The sequence below is a fragment of the Lissotriton helveticus genome, chromosome 3_1, assembly GCF_964261635.1.
Source record: "Lissotriton helveticus chromosome 3_1, aLisHel1.1, whole genome shotgun sequence".
Taxonomy (NCBI): Eukaryota; Metazoa; Chordata; class Amphibia; order Caudata; family Salamandridae; genus Lissotriton; species Lissotriton helveticus.
Genome location: NC_136061.1, coordinates 1689624194 through 1689651505, shown reverse-complemented (window position 1 = coordinate 1689651505; position 27312 = coordinate 1689624194). Strand labels below are relative to the sequence as shown.

Below are 27312 nucleotides of genomic sequence, written 5' to 3'. Positions count from 1 at the left end.
CTTTTTGCAAAGATACGCAGAATATTATTAGCTATGTTCTAGAAGCCGTATACAAAGGCAACATTTGTCATTTAGATGAAACAAATGAACTCGTGGATACAAAAAAAGATTATTTTTTCAAAACCATAGTAGGCTTGAGTTAAGTTTGCATTAGTTAAAAAACATTATTTTTATACGCTGATTGTCAAGGGAGAACAATGTCATGTAATGCTAGATGTGGTAAGAAAGCCATACTATTAATGAGTGATCTAAGCAGATGATTGCCATTTATTTACACTTAAATAATGAAGTAATCTTCATGGCGATGGCTGCGATGTTGTAAACTGTCTTATTTGATAGCATTCGTTTATTCTTGCCCATGAGACAAATCAACGGCACAAAACAACTACACACTTCGTGGCATATTAGCAAGCACGGCGTTAACATTATCGCCGCTTTAGCGGCAGAAAACTGCAGCTTAAGCGGCGATAATGGGCTTGATAATATGCCATAGAGAATTGACATAGAAGCCCATGTTCACACCAGAACATGGGCTTCTATGAGAATTCAAAAGGGCATATTATCAAGCCCATTATCGCCGCTTTAGCAGCAATTTTAACGCCGTTCTTGATAATATGCCCCCAAATCCTTTGTGCCTGTCCGATTCAGGGCACCTGGTTCAAAGGTCTGCCCCCCTGTCCATTCGATAATTGTACTCCACAAAGTTTTACCGAAATGTATGCTTTCCTGTTCTTTGTATACAGTACCTCGGAAGAGGTTAAAATACCAGTTTTAAAACAGGCTAATATTAGACAACACACGAGCGCCCTGATCTATTTACAGACATTGGGCTCCCGAGAAATTTCTTATCAGGTTTTAAACTTTACTATAATACTGTACTATAATATTTAGGAGCCTTGAAATTAACTGTTTCCTGAGTTTGCACATTTTGTATAATTTTTACATTGTTTTATGGTGATTGTAATTTTTTGCTTATAAACTGATTTCGTATAATGTCTTTTAATGGTCCTATTTTGACCGAAATAAAAGTATATTGACAAACTAACTACACTTTAGGATATGCCTTCCTATCTACTGTTAGATGAAAACATGTTCACATAATGGTGCATCATATGGTTCTCCAAAACCTGTTTGTGTTTCCAGGTTTACATGCTTTTGTGTTTATGGAGAGTCTTACATTTTTAGTTTTTAAGCTAAAATATCAATTGTGAATCCAAAAGGTCCATTTTTTTAGGAATAGTCTTACATTTTTACCTTTTAAGCTATATATCAATAGTGAATCAAAAAGGTCAGTATTAATGTAATAATCAACTATGAAATGTGACTATTTTCTTTCAGCTGAGTTCAAATGCCAGCCTGGGCGATTTCAATGTGGAAGTGGACTGTGTGCTCTCCCAGCATTTATCTGCGATGGAGAGAATGATTGTGGGGATAATTCGGATGAACTGAACTGTGGTAAGTGGCTAGGGTTGATGTCTAAAATTAAGTGAATACTAATTCAAATAAGTGGGAATTAGATCATGCTAATTGATACTTCCTTGTTTTTCAGACACACATATCTGCCTAACAGGTCAGTTCAAGTGCACCAATAAACAGAAGTGTATCCCAATAAATCTTAGATGCAATGGACAGGATGACTGTGGCGATGAAGAGGATGAAATGGACTGTCGTAAGTTTTTGAGACATATCTTTTTTAGACATTTATGAGCGAGAATTTATGCATGAACTTTATGAGCAGGAAGAACATGAATATAAATATATGTATACTTTAAAGATTCCAACCTCACATGCATGCAAGACACCAACAGTCCCGTAAGCATTTCACCATATAGGGATGCATGTATGATATTTTATTTACTGACCTTGTAGAGAGTGAAAGGCCATTGAGTACGTGATAACACCCCTCCTATTCCTATACAATGGTAATAATTAGCATATTACTCTCTTCCCATTATGTATGCTATTTCATTTTTCATAATTCTTTCTTTTATAAAAAGGTAATTAACAAAAACCAGGATGAATACATTTGTGCAGTGAGATGACCGCAATGAAGAGGTCTCCAGACTATTAAAAATAAGCTATTTCCAAAAAGCCATTTCCATTTGAAGAATAATTGTGACATGCAATGCGTACAACCGTAAACTGTGTGCTTCTCATGTCGATTATCACTTTTGTGGTAATGGAGTGGAATTCGACCTTTGCACTTTAGTATTGTGAATGTGTGTTTTGTTATTGAGCCACATTTTCTTTTACTGTTGACTGTGTGTATGTCTATTCAGGGCCGGCTTTAGCGCTGGTGGCGCCCGGTGCGACCATGTCTGTTTGCACGCCCCGCAATGACCACCTCTTCCACGGATTCCCTCACTAGCACCCTTTAACAGTGACCCTCAAGTCTCCATAACCACTGTCTCTCAGATTCATTTAGTTTTATAGCACCACTCATACCAGTGTGAGGTGTCAGAGTGCTTTGCATCACACACACTTTTCACAGAGACACGCATAGGTGTGTAATCAGTGCATAGGAAATGTTACATCAGACAGGACTACAAGGTGTAGTGTAGGAGTGACATGTCATATATCATGGTAGGCAATATAGTTTGAGTCCTTGTTCTGGAAAAGCACACATTTGTAACATCATTGTTAGGGGTTCTCTTTAATAATAATTGTTTTCAACCCAAATGAACCGGGTCAAAAAGTATATAGTTTAAACATACCTTGCAGTTTGCATGCAGCTCTTTGATGACAGTTAAAAACTCAATGTTCTATATTAGAATTTTGACGTTTAAACGTCAAGTTACAAAATAGCTCTCTTACAGAAACAGTAACCCACTGACCTATTTACATTATATGTGCTTTGTTATATGCATAATACATGTTCTTAGCCCTTGTGCTACCTTAGTATGAGTCAGACTTCCCCAAGGCAAGATGATCAATCACCAGAGTTAGCTTGACATTTTAATGTCTGAAATTTGCTGGAGCCCAGGAACGCAGCAGCAGGTGCTTCTATAATGAAAGTATACATTTTCAAAAATGACGCCCCCACCCCAAGTCAACACCCGGTGTGGTGGCACCGATCGCACTGCCCTAGAGCTGGCCCTGTGTGTATTTGTGTTTGTTTGTATGTGTGTGTGTCTGTGAATGAATGAATGAATAAATAAAATGCAACTTTTAAAGTACAGTTGCTGCTTCTCGGGAAGCATCCTGGTGCTAAAAGAACATAAAAGTAAAAACAGAATTTACAATTCCCGAAACAAAAAGGTCTTCAAATGAGCCTTAAACTGGCTTTAACTGGGAGCAGTTCAGGTAAAGAGTTCCGGCGGCATTATTTATAAGGCTTGCAACACTTTTGAGCCGCCACTGCATCAATTTTGTGATGTACCGGCAGCGTAACAAATGCGCCATTGAACGCAATATTTACAAAGCAACGCATCTAGTTAGATGCGTCACTTTGTAAAGCCCTGCGCTACATTATACCTGCGTTAGGTATAATGTATGCAGGGTGGGCGTTCGCCCACAAAAAGCCTCGTAGAAGTGGGGCAGTGAAATCTATCAAATTTCACTGGGCCACTTTTAGGACGTCACTGTGTCAAAATCTTATGCATTCCTCGCAGCAGGAATAAGACTGATACAGGCACTTTCACATGGGGCTAGCCCCATGTGAAAGGACACTTTGCTGTAGTTGCATCTGTTTTCAGACACACCCTACAATGCACCACTTTTACACCTACAGATGCACAAGAAATACTGACATGGAGCGCCTACATTAAATATGACACATTCATCATGTTACAAGGAGGGCGCAGTGAAAACTGTTTTATTGCTGTTTTCACGCAGTGATGCAACATTTTTCATAAATAAATGTTTTCACTGCGACCTCCTTGCGTGTCACAAGGAGGGCACATATTTATTGTACGGTGCTCCATGTCGCAAGGAGTTACAGATAAATCAGTATTTCGAACGTATCTGTAGGCGCAGTTTCGACGCATTGCTGAAGTGTGACACAAAAGTGAAAATAATTAACTACACAGTCATCAAGTTGTTCAATTGCCGACAAATATTGTGTATCATCAGCATTTTGAACAATACATTTGAAACTATGAATGTATCACAATTAACGTAAAATTTCCAGCTAAAAGCCACAGTTTAAGTATTTAGAGCTACAAATGAAAACTGAATAATAACTGAAATTCACAAGTTATATTTAGGACACTAATCCATAATTACCACAACAGCAATGGAAATCCTAGTTCTCAGGGGATTCAAAATAGATGCCTTTTCTCATTGTTAATGTTTTTTCTTACAAAAGAAACATTTGCAAAGTTGTCTACATGGAAGACACATGCAGACTGGTGACAATGTATGCAAAGAATATGTGAATATTTTTCATGACAGACTTTTGCTAATATCTGGTTTGAAGGTTTTGATGCCACTTCTTCATGAGATATTCAAAACATATTGGATTCATTTAGGGATTGACAGGAAAGGGACATTAACTGAAATTGTATGGCGATCCTACAATGCTAAATCCTCGACTCGTTACCCTGTCTCATGTGCGAGAGGGGTAGCTCTTAGTTTCCATTACCAATGCCTCACCTGTTTTCATAGACATAACACTTTAGGGGAAGTTTTACAAGCCCCTTGTGAAGTTGAAGTTGAAGTTAAAACATTTATAAAGCGCTCTTATACCAAGCGGTTTTTTGGCGCTGAGGACAGACAGACCGGACAGGGCAGGGAGAGAGACCGCCTATTGGGAGAAGGCGCGAGAGAAGAGCTGGGTCTTGAGAGTGTTGCGAAAGATCGAGTAGGAGGCAGCTGTTCTAATACTCAGGGGAAGAGCATTCCAAAAGACCAGGCCAGGGTAGAGAACCTCATGCCGCCATATTTTTTCTTCCTGAATCGGGGGACGCATAAAAGGAGCTTGGAAGAAGACCGCAGGAGCATAGGCTGCGATTTTAGAAGCTAGGAATGCTGGCCCGCTGCCTGCTAAGGCCTGAAAGATCAAACAGCCCATTTTGAAAAGGGAAGGTTCAGATAGGGGTAGCCAGTGTAGGGATTTGAGAAGGGGGTTAGCGTGTGCTACTTTTGCGTCACTTTTCCCATGTTAAAAATTATGCAAAAGTGGCACAAGGGCCTTGTAAATCTGCCCCTTAGTCAATAGTTCCTACGTCACAATGCTGCAGACTTTGGAAATCCAGACCTAATAATGTGGGCTTTGAATGTTTTGATTTCGTGTTTGTGATTGTAATGTAATCCATGATGATCAGGAACAGAAAATAAAAAAAATGACCTAGAAGTCCAGGGAAAAATCACACCATGCATTAAGGGCTTTTAGGGGCTGATGTACAAGCAAGGAATGCATCTGTAGAGATGTCAGTTTCCCTGTGCCAGCCTGTGATACCCTTGCACAACCAAGGATGCGCCGTATTTAGAATATGGCACACCATGGCGCAAGGACTGCCAGATGCGTCAGAAATTCTGACGCATCTGTTGGCCTAAAAGTCACGCATTGCTGGAGTCGTGTCACAAGCACAACGCAACGCCAGCAATACATGTTGAGGCCTATACTTATTGTACTGCTTCAAGCAGGCATAAGGTTTTGATGCAGTGGCGTTCTAGAAGTGGCGCAGTGAAATCTTGTAGATTTCACTGCGTCACTTTTATAAGGCTTTCTTGCGTGGGAACGCCCACCCTGCACACATTATGCCTGATGCAGGTATAATGTGACGCAAGGCTTTACACATGAAGCATCTCCCTAGATGCATCAAATTGTAAATTGGCCGCTTTGTTTACGCCATCGCTGCACCCCGAAAGTGATGCAACAGTGGCGTAAAAGTGTCTCAATGGGCTTGTAAAGCTGCCCCTTACTTTTTTGCTTCTTTGAGAAAAAAATGAATGACAGCTAGCAACCATCACATGGTGGCCTACCGACCTTACATTTTCACTGAATGTTCTCCTATTGTAGTGGCGGGAGCTGTTCAGCCAAAACATCCTAGCTCAACTAGTGGGGATATCCAAACACAATGGTTCTGTGTCTGGCCTGTTACATTTTCAGTTCAAAATATGAATCAGAAAAAGCTGAAAGCTCTATGTTTGCCTTATGCTTGACTTTGGCCTTTAACTTACCTGCACTGAATCAAGGGCACTTGTGCCATGGCTCGATTGATTTTAATAAGTCTAATGGCCGTTCATTTTGGACACAGAAAAATACAGTCGAGGTAGGTGCGATAGTGAAAAATACTTTCCAAGAACAGCACGGAAACGCGTGCGCTAATATCATGCAATTTTTTGAGGCACAAATGAGGAAGATAAAAAACTTAAGCTTAGTATCCTCTGGCCGATGCAGAGTAAATCAGGTTTCCCCTATCCTGAAGGCCTTAAACCTTGAAATTAACAATTTAGTGCAGAAGCAATACAAACATTTTTCCACAGCCGTGCAATAGGAAATTAATCGCCTAAAGCGAGTTAGAGGCCGCTATAAATTAAGAGTAAGGAGAGACGAGATGGATGCTAAATGGATTGGGTTGAGAGAAGCAGCAAAAGCCAAAGATTCAAAAAAGTATTGGCACCTGATCGCAGAGTATTGTGACTCCAGACAGAGGGCACTTCCGATCCCGATCCCAGAAAGTGAGTGGGTGGACTATATTTCTTTATTATATAAACTCAATAGCTCAGTCCCATTTCAGATGCCTGTAATAGAGGAGGCTGGTTATGGTGATTATGGTCCCCCATCAAGGGCTGAAGTGATGGGTTACATAAAGAACGCTAGAACCTCTGGTGCTCAAGGCCCTGATGGTATACCGATCATGCTAATTAAACGGGATCCAGTCGCATGGGGAGCTTTCCTGGTGCCACTGTTTAACTTTTGTTTTCAATCGATTAGCATTCCCTCATCTTGGAAGGGGAGTATCATAGCCCCGCTGTATAAAAAGGGTTCAAAAAGGTCACCTACTAGCTTCAGACAGATAACGCTGCTGGACGCTGCGGGCAAATTATTTGCAAAAAGTATACTTCAGCATTTGCAGCAGTGGGCCCAAGACCAGAACATCTTACCGGCAGAACAGGCAGGCTTCAGAAAGAACCACGGAACGCTGGACAACATCTCGGTCGTTCAGACTATTGTGGAGGAATATGTTTTCTCAAAAGGCATGTTGGTCTACACAGCTTTTATTGATTTCTCCACGGCGTTTGACAAAGTGGATCGTCAGACGCTGTGGAGAAAGCTCTCTCATCTTGGTATGCTACACCATCTCCTGGGTCTCATAATAGAATTACACACAGACACTTGGTGTCAAGTGATGATGGGTGGCTCGCAGGGGCTTTCCTGCAGGATTAATACACATAGTGGCCTCAAGCAGGGTTGCCTGTTGGCCCCTCTTTTGTTCTCTTTTTATATCTATGACCTCCCTGAGAAAGTAAACTTAGCGAAGGGGGATGCCCCTAGAATTGGTACAATGTCTATTGGTACTCCACTATATGCAGATGACGTTGCTATTTTTGATCTAACCCCCATTGGTTTGCAGCGTCGTCTGGATGCCTTGACTAATTATGCGGAGGAGCATTGTTTGAAAATCAACATTGCCAAAAGTAAAATTTTAGTCTTTCGCAAGAAAGGTCTTAGAATAAAGAAGGGGTATAAATGGCTGTTGGGGCAGGAAGAACTTGAATTGGTCAATGCGTACCTGTATTTAGGGAAGGTTTTTTTCAAAAACCGGGAGTGACTCAGAGTGTTGGTAAGGCCGCCTCCCAGGCTGGAGCTCTAATTAGATTTTATAAGACCTTTGGGAGACGTCATTTTAATCATGTTCTGTCAGTGTTTAAGGTTAAAATTCCCCCGACTTTAACCTATGCTGTAGAAGTTTTGGATAGGAATTACTGGCTCTCTTTCGATAAGGCTGAAGGCCGGTTCTTCCGTCAAATTTGTAATCTAAATTCCATGGCAGCCCCACATGTTCTTCGTTTGGAATTTCATTTAGTTTCTTCTTACACTTCTTCCCTGGCAGCGGTCCTGAGGTGGGGAACTCTCTCTGCTGGGGGGTTGAGGGCACTTTAAGGGCCGCTTTGAAGCTGGAAATTTTTGTAAAACTAAAAGAGAAATCAGCTTTTTTTAGATCTTTCCCTCATGCAAATAATCTATTTGGGCTCAATTTAAATAGTGACTCGCCAAAGTCTGTACTGAAGTCGTTTTTAAAGAGGTCTGTAAGCACGATTAGTACAACAAGAGACGTAGCCTTAACTCATCCTAAAGTTCGTAAAGAGGTGATCAGTGTGAGTGCGACGGGGAGCGGACCTCAGCCCTATCTCTCATGGAATGTTCTACATGGCATCAGAAGATTAATACTTCTTTTAAGAATTAACCTTTTGCCCTTGAGAGACGTAACGGGCATTTGGGAAAAAACGCCTAGAGACAAGAGAATTTGTGAACTGTGCCGCTCCCAAATACAGGATCTCAATCATGTGCTATTTGTGTGTCCTGCACTTTTAAGGGCAAAGCGTATGTTCTTGAGACCCTCTTTTATCAAATTTAATTTTCGTTCCGCTGAGGAGGCTCGATCTTTTGTGTTGTCCCCTCCTAATGAAATGATCTGCCATAGAATATTTCAATTTTTTTAAACATTTCTGGCTATTTATTAGAACTTCTGAATTTTAGTTCAGTTGGTATGTGTAATGTTTTGTTGATTGCTTAAGGTAGATTTTGTATTTGTTATAAAGTATGTTTTTTATTGTATTGGTGTATTTTTGTGGACCTCCGTTGGAGTTCCATAACAAATAAACTAATTGAATTGAATTGAATTGAATTGCCTTAACATCATAGGAACATTTGAAAAAAAACCTGCCATGTTAAAGGTCCTTTCAAGCTAACTCCCACAAAAATATTCTGAATAAGAATTTCTGAAAAATCTCTTGAATAATAAGCAAATCTCATTATAAACCTTTCTGTCTAATATAGAGATTTGAACATTAAAGACAATGCAGCTAGTCTATTGAGTCAAAGTTATAAACCTTGAGAGAGAAGCGTAAGCAACATCTGTGAGCTGCAGTTCATGAAAGTTGAGACTATTATAGTTTTCACAGTGCATCGGTTTTCATTGTATTCCTCTTGATTGGAAGACAGCCAATGAACTTGATAAACAATGAATTAGAGTAACCGAAGTACCATAATAGCACAATTTTAATATTGGCCTGCTCAACAAGGAATAAAGTAGGCGTACCTCAATGCTTTACATTTACCATGACTGACCCCTGTATGCCGGTGATTTGAATAGTGGCTTAACATAAGTTTACAACAGAACATGATTGAATCACATCATTGGATTTCAAAAGCAATTTGGAATGCATGTAAGCTCTGGAATCTGTTAAATTAGTCTTGTGTCAGTGCCCTGTATTTATGTACGTATGTATGTATGTACTGTGTATGTATGTATGATTGTATGTCTTTTTATATGTGTTACTTTTATTGCACAAACCTAGCTAAAAGGTACAGAGGAGGTGACAAGGTCAACGAAAAGCATAAAGTGCTTGAGTGATAGAAGAGACATCTGGTTTGTGGCAGGTTAATACCTTATGAAGTAGTATTCTTCAAAGAGGGTCATTAAATCTTCCCTCAATTGGAGCAGGTTTTGAGCCGTCCTTGTGGATAATGAGATGTTGTTCCAGATCCTAGCAAATGTTTGCGGTCTTGTTTTTTTATTTTACACATCTTAGCCAGCAGTCTGATGTTGTCTTGGTAGCAGGATGGGAGTGATGTGATCATATTTCTTCAGGCCCCGGGAGAGATGTGCTGCCCAGTAGTATAGAATTCCATAACGTGCATGTTAGTTCCATTTCTTTCTACAAACTATATATCCAGAAACTAAATTGGAATCATCAGTCAAAGAAGAATGTTATTCTTTTGGACAAGTTACTTTCTAATTTATAATGTTAACAACACATTCATTCACATACCACTCATTTAAAGTGCACATAGACAATCATTTCACACAAATGAAGTCAGATTGAAAAGAGGAAATTGGCATTGACCTCATGTCTAAGGACTGGTTAAAACAACAGTATATGCAATGTAAATGTGGTCCTTCTGGTGTTACCCTGATTTATCACTGCTGAATATTAACATGAGGGTGTATTGGGCTCCTCTTCTATTATCAAAGTTGAATCAAAACACTCTCCAAGCAAGCACTACACATTTTTCAATGATTATTCTTAAAGAAAGCAATAAGCTACAGGGTGGCTATATTACTGAAAATAGGTCTCCTACTGGTGGTCTTGAATACAAAAAAGGAGAAGAAGGGGAAACAACTTATGATGAAGGAGAGTTTGGAGGGCTTTCAGGTTACAATGACACAGGTGTACTCACCAAATGTAAACCTGGACATGTTCCTTGGGCACTTTCTTGGTCTAATGGAAGAATTTGCAGAGGGGGGACCTTGCTTGCTGGGGATTTCACTATGGTATGGGATGTTAGCCGAGACAGATCATCAACTGGGAATGGATTATGTTATATATGTCCAAACCACTCGTATGGTATTTGTGTCAGATGCGTCTTATGGATGTCGTGAGGGAAATGCACTTAGACAATGGGATCTACTTTTCCCATGCCCATTGGGTATTCTCTTATATTGATTTCAACCTTGTTTGTAATGTCATGGTTGATTTAGAAATATGCTTATGACAGCAGAAACCCCATGGCTGATGCCTTCACACTGAGTTCCTCCTAGATCCTGTTTTTGAAGCTAAGCCGGGCTGAGAATACTGTATCTATTGGAGATATAGAAACTAAAATTTGATCTGAGACAGGCACAGGAGCTTACAAATACAGCCCCTCAATATTGCTTTTCCAAAAGAAATTGTGGTGCAGCTATGTAAAAGGAGAAGTTATTTGTCAATGAATAAAGGTGTTTCATTCTCTACACTCCAGTTGAGGTAAAAGGAAAAGACAGAATACATTAACATCTTATGAGTGGAGTTTGGATAGATATGCTTGGGGGAAGCAACACAACTGGGGGCTCTTTGGTAATGTAGCTCCTTGTATAAAGCAGGAATACATTTGGTGGAATTGCAGAACATGGACATGGGGGGGGTTGCTCACACTCTCACAGTAGTGGAATGAAATGCTGGATCCCCAGAAGAAGAAGTAAGGGCAGATGGAAATCCCAGATAATGCACAAGGTGCTCTGTCCCAGTGGCTTTATCTGTAATTTTTTTTGAAAACATATACACCCTATTTAAAACTGAAACTTACAGACATTTTAATTTCTTATGCAGAAATCAAAAGAGTTACTACCCCTTTTCATGAAGTGATGATAACATTTGTCCATAAAGTAGGAATAGATCTCAGCTCTGCTCCTCCTATGGGCTAGCTACTCACAATAACAATAATAACAAAATATTTACACAGATCCTGGAAACCAGGATTGAGCTGTGCCTTCTGTGTCTGGTTGTTCTAGACCAGCCTAGATTCATCAGAGTGAGACAGGCACATAATTGTTTTAAACTGCCAGTCATGTCCTCCTTGATGAAAAAGTACAAGAGAAGAAGGCCACGGCGGTCCTAGCATCTCAAGATAAAAGCATTAGGACAGGATGGACTAGCCCTTCAAATTATTAAAGCTTGGAGATTGTGGCCATAGTTCAGACTAATTACTAGCAACCCATTGCAAGGGTTATGGTAAATAATTTATGGCCTTAGAGTTTGGAGGATGGGATACTCCATCACAAACAAGGAAGCTGTACCATCCCCTGTATTATAGCTTTGTAGGACATTGTGGCACTTGTATTAAAGTGGCCCAGATATCGCTACATTATGACTGTGTATCCCATACATTAAACCCTTAGTAAGGCCCCTAATTTTTAACCAACTGAGACTCTACCATAGGACCCAACAGAAGAGCTCGCTCACCATCCTCCCTATATATCTGTCTCAATTGGGTAGTTCTCCACACACATGCACCTTTGTTTTAATAGTAAATGCAAAAGAAATGGTGGATGTAAGAAAAAAATGGGGAACACTAAATAGAAGCTACAAAGGAGGGGTAAAAATTAGGGGTGGGTGTAATTCTGGAGAGTTACATAAAAACTCAATGAGATTCGTTGAAGTTCCAAGAGTGGGCAGAATAGTCAAGTTGCTCTGATTTTTATCCCTGGCAGCTTGTTCAGTGATGCAAAGTGCGCATAAACTGCACCACTGGGCATGCCAGAGGGCGCTACTTCTTTGCTGCCACTTGAGTACACTTTCTACTCAGGCGGCAGCTTTCTCACAGTGCATGGTTGCCACTGCCCGCAACTGCCCATGTTGACAAAATCTCGCTGGGTGCCGTCTTAGCACCTGAAAATCATGCTAGGGGACTCCCATTCTCACTTGCCAACCTAATATTAGCAAGACATACACAAGGAGAATCTATGCCATGCAGTGGATGGGAGAGTTTTGCCAGAATTTAACATCCAACTAGTAAAAAGGAGTAAGGAGGGAAGTAGCCAATGGTTAAGAGAGGTTTAAGGAGGGTGTTATGGCTACACCTACACCCAGCTACAAAAGAGTAATCTCATTGCTATTCACAAATTGTATCTATAGTTACCACAGACATACAGGCCCCAAAACCGTCATAAATGTACTGTGGTTAAGGAATCTTCAACTTTATGCTATTCTTTGGACTATGGTCACTGTGCTCATTTGGCTGACATCTTGGACTCTTATGGAATAGGTATAAATGCAGCAATTGTGTATACAATCAGCCATGATGCCTGAAGTGTAGAGAGGAGCTTCCACACACGGGAAGTGGGAAGGGATATGTCCTCCCAAGTGATATCCGCTAACAAAAAGTATCCTGTCCAGAAAGAACTAGAATATAAGGTATGGGCACACACTCAAACAGAGAAGTAATGGCATGCTTCTACCACTATTGGGAGCAATACCTCTTTGTATATTAACCCTCACACACTCTAATAGTGTCATGCTTCATCATTGGGTTCACCCTGGCTCCTAAAGGCCAGGCCGGGCTCAACCGCATTTCAGGGAGCTCTTTGGAGAAAAGGCCAGGGGAGTGAAAGATTAAGAACCCTCTACACACTCCAGGTATCCCTTTAATATATAGATATGGTGGATATTAAAATAACAGGAGTTGGGTGTTCCAAGGATATAATGGTTCTATGACCCTAGAAATATGCCAACATGTTTCAGCCAGTGAACGACCCAGTGCACGACCCCACAGCTTTCTTCAGGGTAAAACAACACAAGAAATCCCTCCCTGGAATTATTAATATTATATCATACTTTAAATTGAAAATGTTTCACCAAACACAAGCGCCTTCTGGATATACTTATCCTTATTATGGCATCTATGTTCACAGGTCCGTCCAACCCAAATTTGGAGGACAAACTATGTCTCATGAGTGCAGATTTAACGGGGCAGTCCTCTAGTCAAACGGTCATCAGGGATCCTAGCTTTGTGAGTCTGCTGCAATACCTAAAAGACATCAAGGTTAGGGGTACCAGAGTTTGGATTCTGAAGCTAAGATTGGGTCAGGTGCCACAATTTATTGATTGGGAGATGTCGAAATCTGGACCTATAAATGTATTAAAAAAGTCTAAAAAAGGCTGTTCTTTACAACTGGCATGGGGAGATTGGGTCACCTTTCAGTGTTATGTACAGTTTTTATACAGAAAGAAGAGCAAGCTTATTCCCTGTTTTTAAAGTTTTAGCTATTAGGACATTTGCAACTTTTCTGTATACTGTTATGAAATTCAAAAATATACCTCTGTGTTATAGTTTAGGCCAATTCTTTTACAGGATTAACTTGAAGTTGAGGTAACTGGCTATTGAAGTAGGGCATAAGCTTTGACCCTAACATGAACTTTATAATTATTGATGGATGCTTGGATTAGGCCTGGGCGGATCTCACAGAGTTCTGCTACAGGGAATACTAATACTACGGAGCGGACCAAAGTCTCTGCAAAATTCAGCGGAATTCCGTGGACAGGCTGAGCTGTTCAACGCGTCTGTTTGCGCTACTTTTTCAAAGTTCGATAGCGTAAAAAGTGTTCTTGTATGATAAACTGAGAGAAACAGCACCATGTGGTTGACATGGCTGTGGCCATTTTGCTTTCTGTTTGGGAATGTTACTGGGGCATGTTTTTCAATACAACCTTACGGCCTAATTATGATGCAGTGTGGAATGCAACCAACAAGCCTTTGGTTGAGGTCCAAACTGCATCTACTACTGTGGTTCGCCCGGTGCATGCGGTTGGAGACAGCAGTCTGAGGGTACAACCAACACTTTCACTCACCATAATCCCTTATGGACCACCTTTCCTCCATCAGGATTATGACGTCAGTCTTTTCAACATGGAAGGTCTGTCAGAAAGCACCATTGGGGGCCCTAGAAGGGCCTCTCTTTCCCCCTGGCCCCCTGGCTCTTGGCCTGGGGGGCATAGGTGCCCCATGAAGATCCCTGCACCATGTGGCAGGCATCGTGATGTTCACATGTCACTTGTGCATTCGTCAACCCGAGTGCAACGGGTATGTCCAGACGTGGGGCCCATGCACTTCATGCCACTGGAGCCAAGCTATCCTGGCTGATGAAGGGTGAAACCCTGAAACGGATCCTATGATGCTTGTAACAGTTGCACTCTACAAATGTCATTACCATTAGCATTGTTTCCAGTCCAGGGAGGACCTGGTCTGGCAGTTTGGGCTGGACTGTTCTCATTGGGTATAGGGGTAAGACTGATTTTAATATGCCTGGGTTAAAATTGGAATGGCATGGTGAGCAAAAAACAATGGATTTCGGCCCAGATCTCTGTACTGGGGTGAATGTATGACATTGTTCTGCATTCTGTCCATCAATTGATCTTTTTGCATTTGTCACCCCGATTGGGACAGGTATGTTCAGACGTGGGTCCCGTGCTCTTCATGCCACTGGAGCAAGCTAGCATGGCTGATGAAGGGGAGAAAACCAGAATCTGGTCTAGGTTGCTTGTTTTTAGTCCAGGGAGGACCTGGCTTGGCAGTTCGGGGGTCCGGCAGTTCGGGCTGGGCTTTTACCATTGGGCGTAGGGTCCAGACTGATTTGCCTATGGCTTGGTTCAAACTGGAATGGCATGGGGAGCACAGAAACAATGGATTTAGAACCAGTTCTCTGTACTGTGTTGAATGTATGACAGTGTTCTGCATTCTGTCCATCAATTGTTCTTTTTGGGTTGTTGCAAAGTCTTCCTGTGGCCTGGGCACCCCCAACTTTTTGCCCACTAGTACTGGCGGTAACTGACACTGACTGACCCTGGGCTCTGCCTAGCCAGGCCCAGGGCCAGTGCTATACTGAATATACCTAAAATACAGAGAAAACACCTACATACACTAGTGTACACAAAGGGTTGGGGTGACCTGTGATTGGCATGACCTACCCCATAGGGCCCTAGTACATAATAGGGCAGGGACATTGAAACTACCTATCAGTCCCTAGTATACAATAGGGCATGGCAGTTTAGAGGCCAACAGCCCTTTCTGCACTTGCATGTGTGCACTGCTGAAGCCTGAGGTCAGTTTAAAAGTGGCTCTGTGCTACAGAACTGTTTTCAAAAAGTAAATTGTGCCCCAAATCGACTATTGTGTTTGGGGCACTTACAAATGGTTAACCTACAATGTTTGGGCATATTAGGTACCCCCAGGGTCTCCCCTAGGTTTCCCAAGGGTGGGGGGGGGGTGTCAGGTGTCTATAAGATGGACCTTTATAAAATTAGTTTTATATGCCCTGGGTAAAGTGAAATTGCACATTTCACTCCCCACATTGTGATAAAGTACTGCCCAAAATCGATTTTGGTGGTAGGAGCACTGTGGAGAGAGGATCTGCACTATGTCTGCATATTCAGAACCCCTAAGGTCTCTACTAGGTATACCAGGGGTGGGGGTCCTGTAGATATAGGCAGAGTACTTACAAAATATATTTATATAAGCCCCGGTGCTGGAGAAATGGCCCGAGTCATTTTTCCCATTGGAAATCCCTTTCCACATAGGTTAGCATGGCAGAAAGTTATTAACTAATAGCTCTGATAGGAGAAGGATAAATGTACCATTCAAAGACTTCGCAGAATGTTATTAATAAATCCAACAATATGATATTGCTGATTTTCTCCTAAAATGTACATACAAAAAGGTATAAGACATGTTTGTACATCCCAATTCAGCCTTCCAGGGGTCTGTCCTGATTGGTCAGCGTTAAGGGGATTAGCCAATCTTCTTTGAAGAGGTGATAAAGAGCCCCTGGGGTTGAACAGCTCTGCTGGGAGGGCAGGGTCCAGTTGCACAGGAATGCCAGAGCAGGGGGAGGGGTTGTAAATCATGGACTTCAAGAGAAAGGGACCAGAGTGTCATTTACAAACTTACCCTGTTCACCTCCAGCCAGATGCTAGGATTGAGGAAGGAAGGAATGAGCAAATGCAAGGGGGAGAGACTACTGGAGATTGGCCATCCTAGGTTTAGACAGTTCTTCTCTCCCTGCTGAAAATTCTGACATTTTGAATTTTGGAAGAAAAGTGGTTTCTGGGTTAGCATGTTGCCAAACTCTGCAGGAAGTGGTCAGACCTTTGGGTGGAACCCTGCAGACTATTGGACAATAGTGACCTCCTGCTCAACCCAGAGAAGTTGCAATAAGTATCTGAGAAGGGCAGAGCCCCTGAGATCTGCTGCTTTTGAAACCGAAGAGAAGCAGAATGGCCGAATGCTGAAGAATTTGATGTGCATTTCCAAAGGCCTGCACTCTGAAGATTGCGCCTTTTGCACCATCTGAAACTAAAGCCTGTGGATCAAACCTGCTTCATAAGGGCTAAAAGGTGGACTCCTTGCAAGCTACAGGTTAATAGAGCTCACCTGGACCATCACCACAAAGAATCCCCAGCCTAGAGTACTACCAGTGGACTTGTGATGGTTTTGTCCAAGTTGATTGTTGGAATTAAAGTCTCACACTTTCAAGGGCCCTCTTGGAGATTCCAGAACCTTGGATTGTGTGTTGGATACTTTGGGACCCGCAAAAGGAACTTCAGGAAGGAGTTCTAACAGCACCCAGCCTGCTGGAGGGGGCTGCACAAGACTGGTGAGAGATCCTCCAAAACAATTGCTAAATGTAAATGTGTCTCTGTCAGAGGCAACAAAATGACCAAAAGGGGCACTGTTGGTTTCTTGACTAATCTGTTTTGGTTTCATTTAAAAGATACTAATATTTCCTATTTTTATTATTAATTATTTACTGAATTGGAGTTGTAAATGTTTTGCATACCTGTCTTTGAAGTTAAGCCTGCCTGCTCACAGCCAAGCTACCAAGGGTTGAGCATAGGAATAACTTTCTAAGACCTATTCTGAGCTCTATACTGTTTTAGTGGCCCTATTGCCATTGGCAGATATATATTCGCCCCTACTAATAATCTACTTTCCAACATGCATAAATTAAGTCATGCCTCAATAAATTGCATAGCCCAGGGGTTAGGGGTTTGAAGATTGGATGCGAAAGGCGATCTGGAGAAAGGTGTGAGAAAGACAAATACAACACAATATTAATTGGGCAATGAGCAGCCCATCATCATCAATCTGTTGTGGAAGGAAATGAAGGAATGAGTATGTCACAGTTCAGTTAAATATACTGCAAACAGAAACAATCCTTTAGCCCCGAGACCTAAGTTATTATATATCTAAATTTGGGTTTGAAAAATAGTTTGCAAATTATGGAGGAGTGAAGTAAACCCATGCAGGTCTTAAAAATGTTTCTTAAAAGAAAAATATTACTGTATTTCCAAATTGGGTGGTGCATCTGCATTCTTTTTGGATTGTCCGTCAATTTCAGGTGCCTGGATGAAGCGGTAAGGTAAGAATGAGTGTTATGGAATGTTTGCCTTTTGTGCTAGAGAAGAGAAGGCCTGCAGATTGCAAAACAGAAACAATTTTGTAGAATCAAGGATAAGGACAAAACAGAAGTTAAGCTTCATGAGGAGTATACCAAGTAGACTCAGAAAGGCAGAGCAAGAGCACAGTCCACTGCACTCATTCATTTTATGACTAATGTGTGATCAATTAACTGAGAAGTTAGAACTAATTACAACCAATCTCAGACAAGTGGCTGCATGTACTGGACTGATCAATCTCACAACTGTGATCATAAAATGTATCCAAGCACTTGCATGGTGTGATGATGTGACATCATATGTCTGTCTCCATACAGTTACAAACAACAGGCCTCCCACCCAACCCGACCACATAATAGAGGAGTTTTAAATGTGAGCAATTAAACACACACTCAGCAGCATTTAATTTCCCAAATTAATGCATTGCTCACCAGTCCACAGTGCTGAGTTGGCCTCTTAAATTTATCATCATGTTAGTTTCCCTGAAGTTGATAACTTCCTACTTCTGGCTGACGTAGAGGTACTCCTGCTCTGAGTGCTTCCATCATCCTCCTGAGTTCGAGTAACTAACCTGTCAAACTACATTTTGACTCCTTGCCCAAACGAGAGAGATTGACCTGTAGTGCACAGTTGTTGATGAACAAGAAGTGAAACATTGAGTAATTTTTTTGTGTAGATTTTTGTTTGTTCACTAAACAGACTGGTCTGGACTTTGAATATTAATTTGTGGACAACAAAAGAACAAGTGGTCCCTCAAGCAAAGTGTGAAAGGGGAAGGGCCAATCACCTTCAGGAAAAATGTTCACCCATCAGACCACAAACACTGGCTAGCTACACAAAAATGACAGCTGCCACATTGTCAAACAACAAGAAAGGAGGCATAGAAAACAAAGAACATATGCAGGCCTATGAACACTGACTATAAATATGGCCCCTGGCTACATGGCATGAAGAACAAAGACAAATTGTTGCCTATGGCAAACACATTCACACACTGGCCAGACAAAGGAGGCTTGGAAATACTGGAGAAAACATCATTAATTCAGCAATGCCAATACCAAAAATTAACTGAGCTGTAAAATTTGTCCACACAAATCCTTCAAAGGCATCAAACTAAGATTACCACATCTATACATGTTTTGCTGGAAAAAATATCCCCAAATAGTTTTTTTTCTAATTTAATCAAATGCCATCCCTTGCCTAAGTGTTGTTTTAATTCAACATACACCACAGAAACAGCCGTTTCATGCACCCACGTTGTGGGCTACTGGCTTGGCGGCGCTTTGGCAGACTAGGCCACCTAGAAAAATAAATGAATATAGCAAATTTATTAGAATACATGGAGAAAATGTACTGAACTGTGCACATTTTTCCTTTACAAAAGAAGAAAAATTCAATGTACAAAATTAACTAGGCCCCTACTGAAACTGCAGGCCACCCACCACAATAAATTTTCAAAATCAAATAAAAGTACAAACAAATCCTGATGCATACCTTTGTCAAACAAACAACACCCTTAGACAAATGTTTTTGAACTTACTTGTGAAATCACAAAAACCAAGTCCTTTAATCCAATGGTATATATACAGTAGACAAAGAAAGTGATGCTTCTAGCTCCAAATCTCATGAGACGAGTCTTGCCTGGTGCTCGCGAGTGCTGGTGAGATTTTCTGGGCACCCGCGAGCGCCTGTGAGACTTCCTGCCAACCTCCGAGCACTCAGCAGATTTAAAAGCCGCTAGCGCTGCTTTATGCTGCGCTGGCGAGATCCGGTGCCCTTTTTCTGATGCGAGCAAGAGAGTATAAATGACTGCATCCTTGAACAGATTTTCACCAGCGCACACAAAAAACTGAGTCAGGCTCATCACCAAAAGTAAAATTTTACCACGAGGCAGAAAGCAGAATTTATCCAGAACTCCCAAATTCTGCAAACTCCATGAACGGAGTGGAATTTTACGCCCAGGCCTAGCTTGGATACTCAATCACTTTTGAAGAGTCTGTGTGTTGAAACTGAATCACTTTATTAGTTTTTAGCATAGTTTTTATACATGAAAGATGAGTCCTATTATTTCTTGTCATTAGAGACTGAGGCATCCAGACAATTGCAACTTTGTTGTATAGAGTTATGAAATTTAAAAATATAAGCTTAGGTTTTGATTTAGGCCAATATTATGATAGGATCAATAGAGGGAAAGCTGTGACACTGATATGCACTTTATATAATTTTTGCTGCCAAGATACTAAAACACTTTTGTTCTTGGACTTCTGAAAATTAGATTAGGTAATTTGTTTGACCGGATTATTTTGAGGCTAAGCTAATTGGCTAATGAGGTAGAACAGAAGGTGTGGCACCATCATGCACTTCATATATTTGATAATTGTTGCTGGGATGCTAAAACACTTTTGTTCTTGGAATTCTGCAAATAGGATTTTGATTGTATGTTTAAATAAGGTTTGATTTATTTCTAAGGATTTTAAAATATTTTAGAGTGTGATAATATAGTGTGCCCTTCAAAGTCGGGCAATCAGACAGCTATGAAGTGGGATTCAGGCTCAAAGATACTCCTCAGTCATGTCTGTTGAAAATTCACAAAAGCGGTGCATGGCCAAGATGGCAGAGCGTTGAGATGCTCCTCGCCATCGCCCCCGAAGGCCTGCCATGTATTGCCCATGAATTGGACCCTGCCTGTACAACATCATGCCAAACTTTAGCTGACGGAGACAGGGATATGAGGACCTTGCTTTTTGTTCAACTGATGATGATGGTGACTGTGGTCAGGTGAGCTGTGTGCACAGGGAGGACTGGGTTGCTGCAAGCCTGCTCACAGTGTGGAGTGGTGGGTCGAGTGTGAAGCCACTGTCAACAGACTGAGGGGCATATTATCAATGGCATGCGTTGAATATCGCAAATCGTGTTTAGCGCAAATTTGATTATCGCCGTCTATAGCTGGATTACATCGCTGGGTTAGCGGCATATTAGCAACGCTTAGCTCACAGGCGATGTACAAACCAGCGATAGACGGCGATAATCATCATTAGCGTGTGAAATCAAGCAATAATTTCACCGCTCAGCCCTCCACAGGGCTTGGTCGCCCCACTCACTGCTGCCGCTCCTGCCTGCCTTTGCCGCATCCTGCCTGAAGATTCCTTCGCTCGCTGCCCGCTGCTCCTGGGAATTTCCCGCTGCTCCTGGGAATTTCCCGCTGCTCCTGGGAATTTCCCGCTGCCCGCTGCTTCTTGGAATTTCCCGCCGCTGCCTCCCTGCGGCCCCGCCCCCCTGTGATTCCATTCGCCGCCCCGCTCCCGCCACCCAGCTGCTCCTCCCTCCCGGCTCCTTACTTATGACGCCCCCAGAGCGACCGCGCAGCGGACGCGCGCAGCGTGAGCGCCGATTGAGCGCCGAAGGTGCGCCAAAGGTAAGCCCGTCTGCGCCCGTCTGCGCCCTAACCGCGCCCAGCGCCAGGACCCCTGGCCCTCCCCGCCGAGGCAAGACGACCCGACTGACCTACGACGCTGCCACTCTCAACGCACTCAATGCCGGCCGGACCCACACCTGCTGCCGAGCCACCCCGAGACGCACCCACGGACCCTTCACCTGCTGCTCCTGCAAGTTCACCTGCCTCCGAACCTGCCCCGCACCCGCCAAGACAAACACCAGCAGCAACCACCTCAAGTGCATCCTGCTCAACACCCGCTCCGTCCACAGACACGCCATGGAACTCTGGAACCTCCTCGACGCTACATCACCGGACGTCGCCTTCCTCACGGAAACCTGGATGAACGCCTCCTCTGCACCCGACATCGCCATCGCCATCCCGGACGGGTACAAGATCATCAGGAGGGACCGCATCAACCAGACCGGAGGTGGCATCGCCATCGTCCACAGGAACACCATCCGCATCACGACCGACGCCAACGACTCCTTCGCCGCAGCCGAACATCTCCACTTCCAGATTCACACCGACCCTAAGACGACCCTCAGAGGCACCCTCATCTACAGACCCCCGGGACCACGCACACAATTCAGCGAAGACATCACAGACTTCATCAGCCCGCACGCCCTCCCCTCCACCGACTACATCCTCCTCGGGGACCTCAACTTCCACCTGGAGAACAACAAGGACCGCAACACCACCGCCCTGCTGGAAAACCTCGCCAACCTCGGACTCAAGCTACTGGTCAACACCCCCACCCACTACGCCGGCCACACGCTTGATCCCGTCTTCTCTTCCAGCAAGTACATCACCTTCAGCCACGCCACCGGACTCCACTGGACCGACCACAGCTGCGTCCACTTCAGCTTCAAAAGTTCCACGACCCACCACCACCCGCAACAGGTACCTCACAGGAATTGGAGCAAGATCACATCAGACCAGCTCACCACCTCTCTCAGCCAGAGCCCACCCGCCAACACAACAGACCCCAACGAAGCAGCCCGCAACTTCACACAGTGGCTGACCGCCTGCGCCGATGACCTCGCGCCACTAAAGAACCCTCCCAGCAGACCCAGAAGCAAGAAGTCATCCTGGTTCACCGACGACCTCAAGGACTCCAAGAAGACCTGCCGCACCCTGGAGAAAGCCTGGCTCCTCGACCGGACCACCGACAACATGACCGCCCTCAAACACGCTACCCGCAAGCACCACCAGCTCATCCGCACCAACAAGAAGAAATCCCTGAAGAAACGACTGGACAACAACGCCCACGACAGCAAAGAGCTCTTCACTATCGTCAAGGAGTTCTCCAACCCCAGCACCGGCACCAACCACATCACTCCGTCACAAGATCTCTGCGACTCCCTCGCCTCGTTCTTCCACCGCAAGATCGCCGACATCCACAACAGCTTCGGCGCCCCACCCACGCACCCAACCGTCGAACCAACGCTCCCCACTGCCACCCTTCGCACCTGGACCACGGTGACCACCGAAGACACGATGAACACCATCCACTCCGGATCACCGACCGACCTCTGCCCACACCACGTCTTCAACAAGGCCGACTCCACCATCGCACCCCAACTCCAGAACATCATCAACGCCTCCTTCAACACCGCCACCTTCCCGGAGAGCTGGAAGCACGCCGAGATCAGCGCCCTCCTGAAGAAACCTACAGCGGACCCCACCGATCTCAAAAACTTCCGCCCCATCTCGCTCCTCCCTTTTCCTGCTAAAGTCATCGAGAAGATCGTCAACAGACAGCTGACCGCCTTCCTCGAGACGAACGGATCCCTCAACCCCTCGCAGTCCGGCTTCAGAGCCAACCACAGCACCGAGACCGCCCTCATCGCAGCCACCGACGACATCCGGACCCTGCTCGACAAGGGGGAAACAGTGGCCCTCATCCTCCTGGACCTCTCCGCTGTGTTCGACACGGTCTGCCACCACACCCTAGTCCAGCGCCTCAGCAACATCGGTATCCAAGAGAAGGCACTGGAGTGGATCATCTCGTTCCTCGCCGGAAGAACACAAAGAGTCCGCCTCCCCCCGTTTCGCTCCGAGGCCACCGAAGTCATCTGCGGCGTCCCGCAAGGATCTTCACTCAGCCCCACCCTCTTCAACATCTACATGAAACCTCTCGCAGTCATCGCACGCCAGCACAACCTCAACATCATCTCTTACGCCGACGACACCCTGCTGATCCTCTCCCTCACCAGAGACCCCAACACCGCCAGAACCTGCCTACACGAAGGGATGAAAGACGTCGCCGAGTGGATGAAGGACAGCCGCCTGAAACTGAACTCGGACAAGACGGAAGTCCTCATCCTGGGATCTTCGCCCTCCGCCTGGGACGACTCCTGGTGGCCCCTAGCCCTGGGCACCGCACCCAAGCCAACCGACCACGCACGCAACCTGGGCTTCATCCTGGACCCCTCCCTCTCGATGACCAGACAAGTCAACGCCGTCTCCTCATCGTGCTTCAACACCCTGCGTATGCTTCGCAAGATCTTCCACTGGATCCCGACCGAGACCAGGAAGACTGTCACCCAGGCACTCGTCACCAGCCGACTGGACTACGGAAACGCCCTCTACGCCGGAACCACAGCCAAGCTACAGAAAAGACTCCAGCGCATCCAGAACGCCTCCGCCTGACTCATCCTGGATGTCCCCCGACGCAGCCACATCTCCAGCCACCTGAGGAACCTGCACTGGCTCCCCGTCGACAAGAGGATCACGTTCCGGCTCCTCACCCACGCACACAAGTCTCTTCACGACCTGGGCCCCAAGTACCTCAATGACCGCCTGACCTTCTACACGCCCACCCGCCAGCTACGGTCCACCAGCCTCGCCCTCGCAGCCGTACCACGCATCCGAAGAGCCACCGCCGGAGGAAGATCCTTCTCTTACCTGGCTGCCAAGACTTGGAACTCCCTCCCCATCCACCTTCGGCTGACCCAGGACCATCTCGCCTTCAGGAAACAACTCAAGACCTGGCTGTACGAGCAGTAGCATACCCCTCCCCCCAAGCGCCTCGAGACTCTCCTGGGTGAGTAGTGCGCTATACAAATGGCATGATTGATTGATTGATTGAGCGCTAATGAAAAGCTTGTTAGTATGGGAGTGTGGACTTATCCTGTCAATCCATCTACAAGTCTGAGTTTTGACCAGACATTAGGATTCAGCGATAACTGCATTTAGAGGGACTTTTAATATTGATTTGCAAGACCGGGCCGCCTTGTTAATACAGCGCTGTTGTGTTAGCGCCCTCTTTCATGTTGTATTTTTGAGGGAACGCCTAGTTTACATCTCATTAGCGATGATTATCGCTGGCATGAGATGCGTTGCAAAATCGGCTGTTAACATGTGCTAATGCATGTTAGCGGCGCCTTGTAATTAGGGCGATACAAATATCACTGCTTTAGCGGTAAAAAAGTGCAGCTAAAATGGCGATACTGCCCTTGATAATATGCCCCTGAGTCTGGTGGGCACGAAGAGACCCCTCAGCACTAGTTGGTCAGAGTAGCAGTGCCCTCCATACCCCTTTGTCCTCCATAGCCATCCCAGTCGCTTCCGATGACAAGGAGTGAAGCCTAATGCTTGTCCGGGCCTGGACTTGACTATGAGGAGGCAGGATGTGGCAAGCTTGGGACTCCTAGACACCTAGAGTAATAGGGCTAAGGAGGGCTATGAGCATCTGGGTCAGCCCCCCGCACCAGACTCGTAGCGTACAATGAGAGTGAGATGATCCTGAGCTGCTGGACCCCAATGGGACCACCCTAAAATACAACAGCATGAGGAAGACTTGGGGTATGGTCAGCTGTCCCCCACATAAGGCTAGTTGCACTCTGTGGGGTAGTTGAGGGAGGTGTCTGAAAATGAATTGAGCTAAAGATCAGTGATTTGATGGACCACGCCGTAGTGCCACCTACTAGCGATCAGTACCTGTAAGCAGAGGAGGTGGGACCCAGACCTAGTGGCCAGACATGAGCTTGGGCCCACAATACATTTCCTCCAGTTAGAGACTTAGAGCTGGGTATATGCCGCACAGTGACGTGAAAGGAGCAGGGGAGCTAGAGTGAAGGCTTCCTCATACTGCAAAAAAGAAAACTTTGGATCCCAATGCATTCCTAGTGTATTTGAAAAGCCCACAGCTATGATCAGTGGCTTCGCTGATGACATCCCATATTCTACAATGAAGTTCACCATTCACCAAGAATGATCTCCTAGATAGTCTTCACTCTTTCAAGATGGGCCCCCATAATAAACTGATGCAGAATCTCGCAAAGGGCCTTCCTAGAGCTGTGAAGAGATTTTGCCTCTAAAAAAGAGGACCTCCAAATGGTTGGGAAATATATCAACAAGGTAAAAAACGTGCCTCAACGTAATGGAAAAATCTCCAGCAGCAACAAAGGAGCAACAAAATGCACTGCAATATCAACTTCAGAGTGCTTTCAAAAAGCTGGAAGAATTAGAGACTTGTTCACGGTGAGAAAACCTGTCTTTGAGGTCTATCAGAGGAGGAGTTTGATGCTAACCTGGAGTCCTTTGTCATAGGGGTGCTCTCTCCCCTGCTGCGGGATAACCACCTGCAATAACTGCTCACAGAATACTTTGTACTGGCACCAAATGACCCTTACAATAATAATATCCTAGGGACATGCTTATCATGTTCCACTACTACTCTGAGATGGAGTGGGTTCGCCAACAGGCTGGGAACGCAGAAGAGGTGCTATTCCAAGAGTATTTTTGCGCAATTTTCCAGGACATATCACAATTGACTCTACAGAGTTGAGTAGCATTTTGACCCATCACCCAGAAGCGCTGAGATGACAACACATGCTACAGATGGATATATCTGTTTGGGCTCTCCTTTGAACTTGGGGACAAATGCAACATGGTTTCAGGTGTTCAAAAGGCGGCACCAGCATTACAATTGATATTTCACCTGGAGTTCACGAGCAGAAGTTGCTGTACCAGGACCCTGTTGGGAACAATAAGAAGACCGATGCCACACTCAACCATAGGTGAGACAATGCTGACCTCAAATACGGGGTCATTGGGGACTCAGGAGATAGGCAACATGGACCTGACCAAAGGATGATCAAAAGCAGGAGCAGTCCACATTGGTGATCAAGCACAGCTCCAACACCGCATAGGTCCCACCCCAAAACAAATACCATATTGGTCATTGAAACGGCCATGGTTCCCCTGACGCTAAACTCTGTAACATTCACAAAAGGAAAATTGCGGATGAAGACCTCAGACAGCTCCAGTGATTACCATAGGGTGGCACCGCAATGGGGCGACATAGGAGGAGAGAGAGGCCGCAATAAGGTGAGAGGACTGTACAGCCTAGGAAGGAAGATGACATCTCTACCCTTCTTCATCACTGCTGATAAAGGGTCAAAGAGCAAGTGCAGACATGGCAGGGCCAAGTGGGAGCAGGATGAGGATCCTTGAAATGCTCCCCAGCACCTTGGTACTAATATACCATAACTGATTAGCTCCGGTGGAGGCCAGTCAAGCTGGAGAGATGAGCCTCCAGCCTCTTTAACAGGATGCATAGGGAATAGTCTCAACCCTCATGCAATGGTTTGATGACGTGAAATATAGTCACTATACATTACATGCTAAATATATTGTTTTGTTCTTGATTAACCTCGGTTTCTTTTTGTATTCAGACATGTTATTTTTAGAGGATGGTGGATCCACTATATTCACCGACACAACCACACTCAAATGACTGTGAGCTTTACTATGTTAGTATTCCACGCATACATGTGTTTCAATAGTCCAACTCATCTCTTTGAATACTCGAGGGTTAAACTTGCAGAACAATCATTGAGCTTATGGCAAACACTACAGGAATCTCACCCTGATGTTATTTGCCTTCAGGAAACCCATCTCATCTACAAAGACCAAGGAAAATGAAACATCTGGCATACCCCACAAGTTTCCACTTTTTCACCAACACAAAACAAAGAGGAGTTGAAATA

At 44.3% G+C, this 27312-nt stretch overlaps 1 protein-coding gene across 1 annotated transcript in view; it reads left to right on the top strand.

Moving 5' to 3' along the window:
- The window catches only part of LRP1B (LDL receptor related protein 1B), a 3812342-nt gene that overhangs the window by 3206967 nt on the left and 578063 nt on the right, over positions 1–27312 (top strand). Inside the window, exons 64-65 of the mRNA XM_078683424.1 lie at positions 1339–1455; positions 1550–1669. Coding sequence (XP_078539550.1) covers positions 1339–1455; positions 1550–1669 — 237 coding nt within the window. The remainder of the gene's footprint in view (positions 1–1338; positions 1456–1549; positions 1670–27312) is intronic.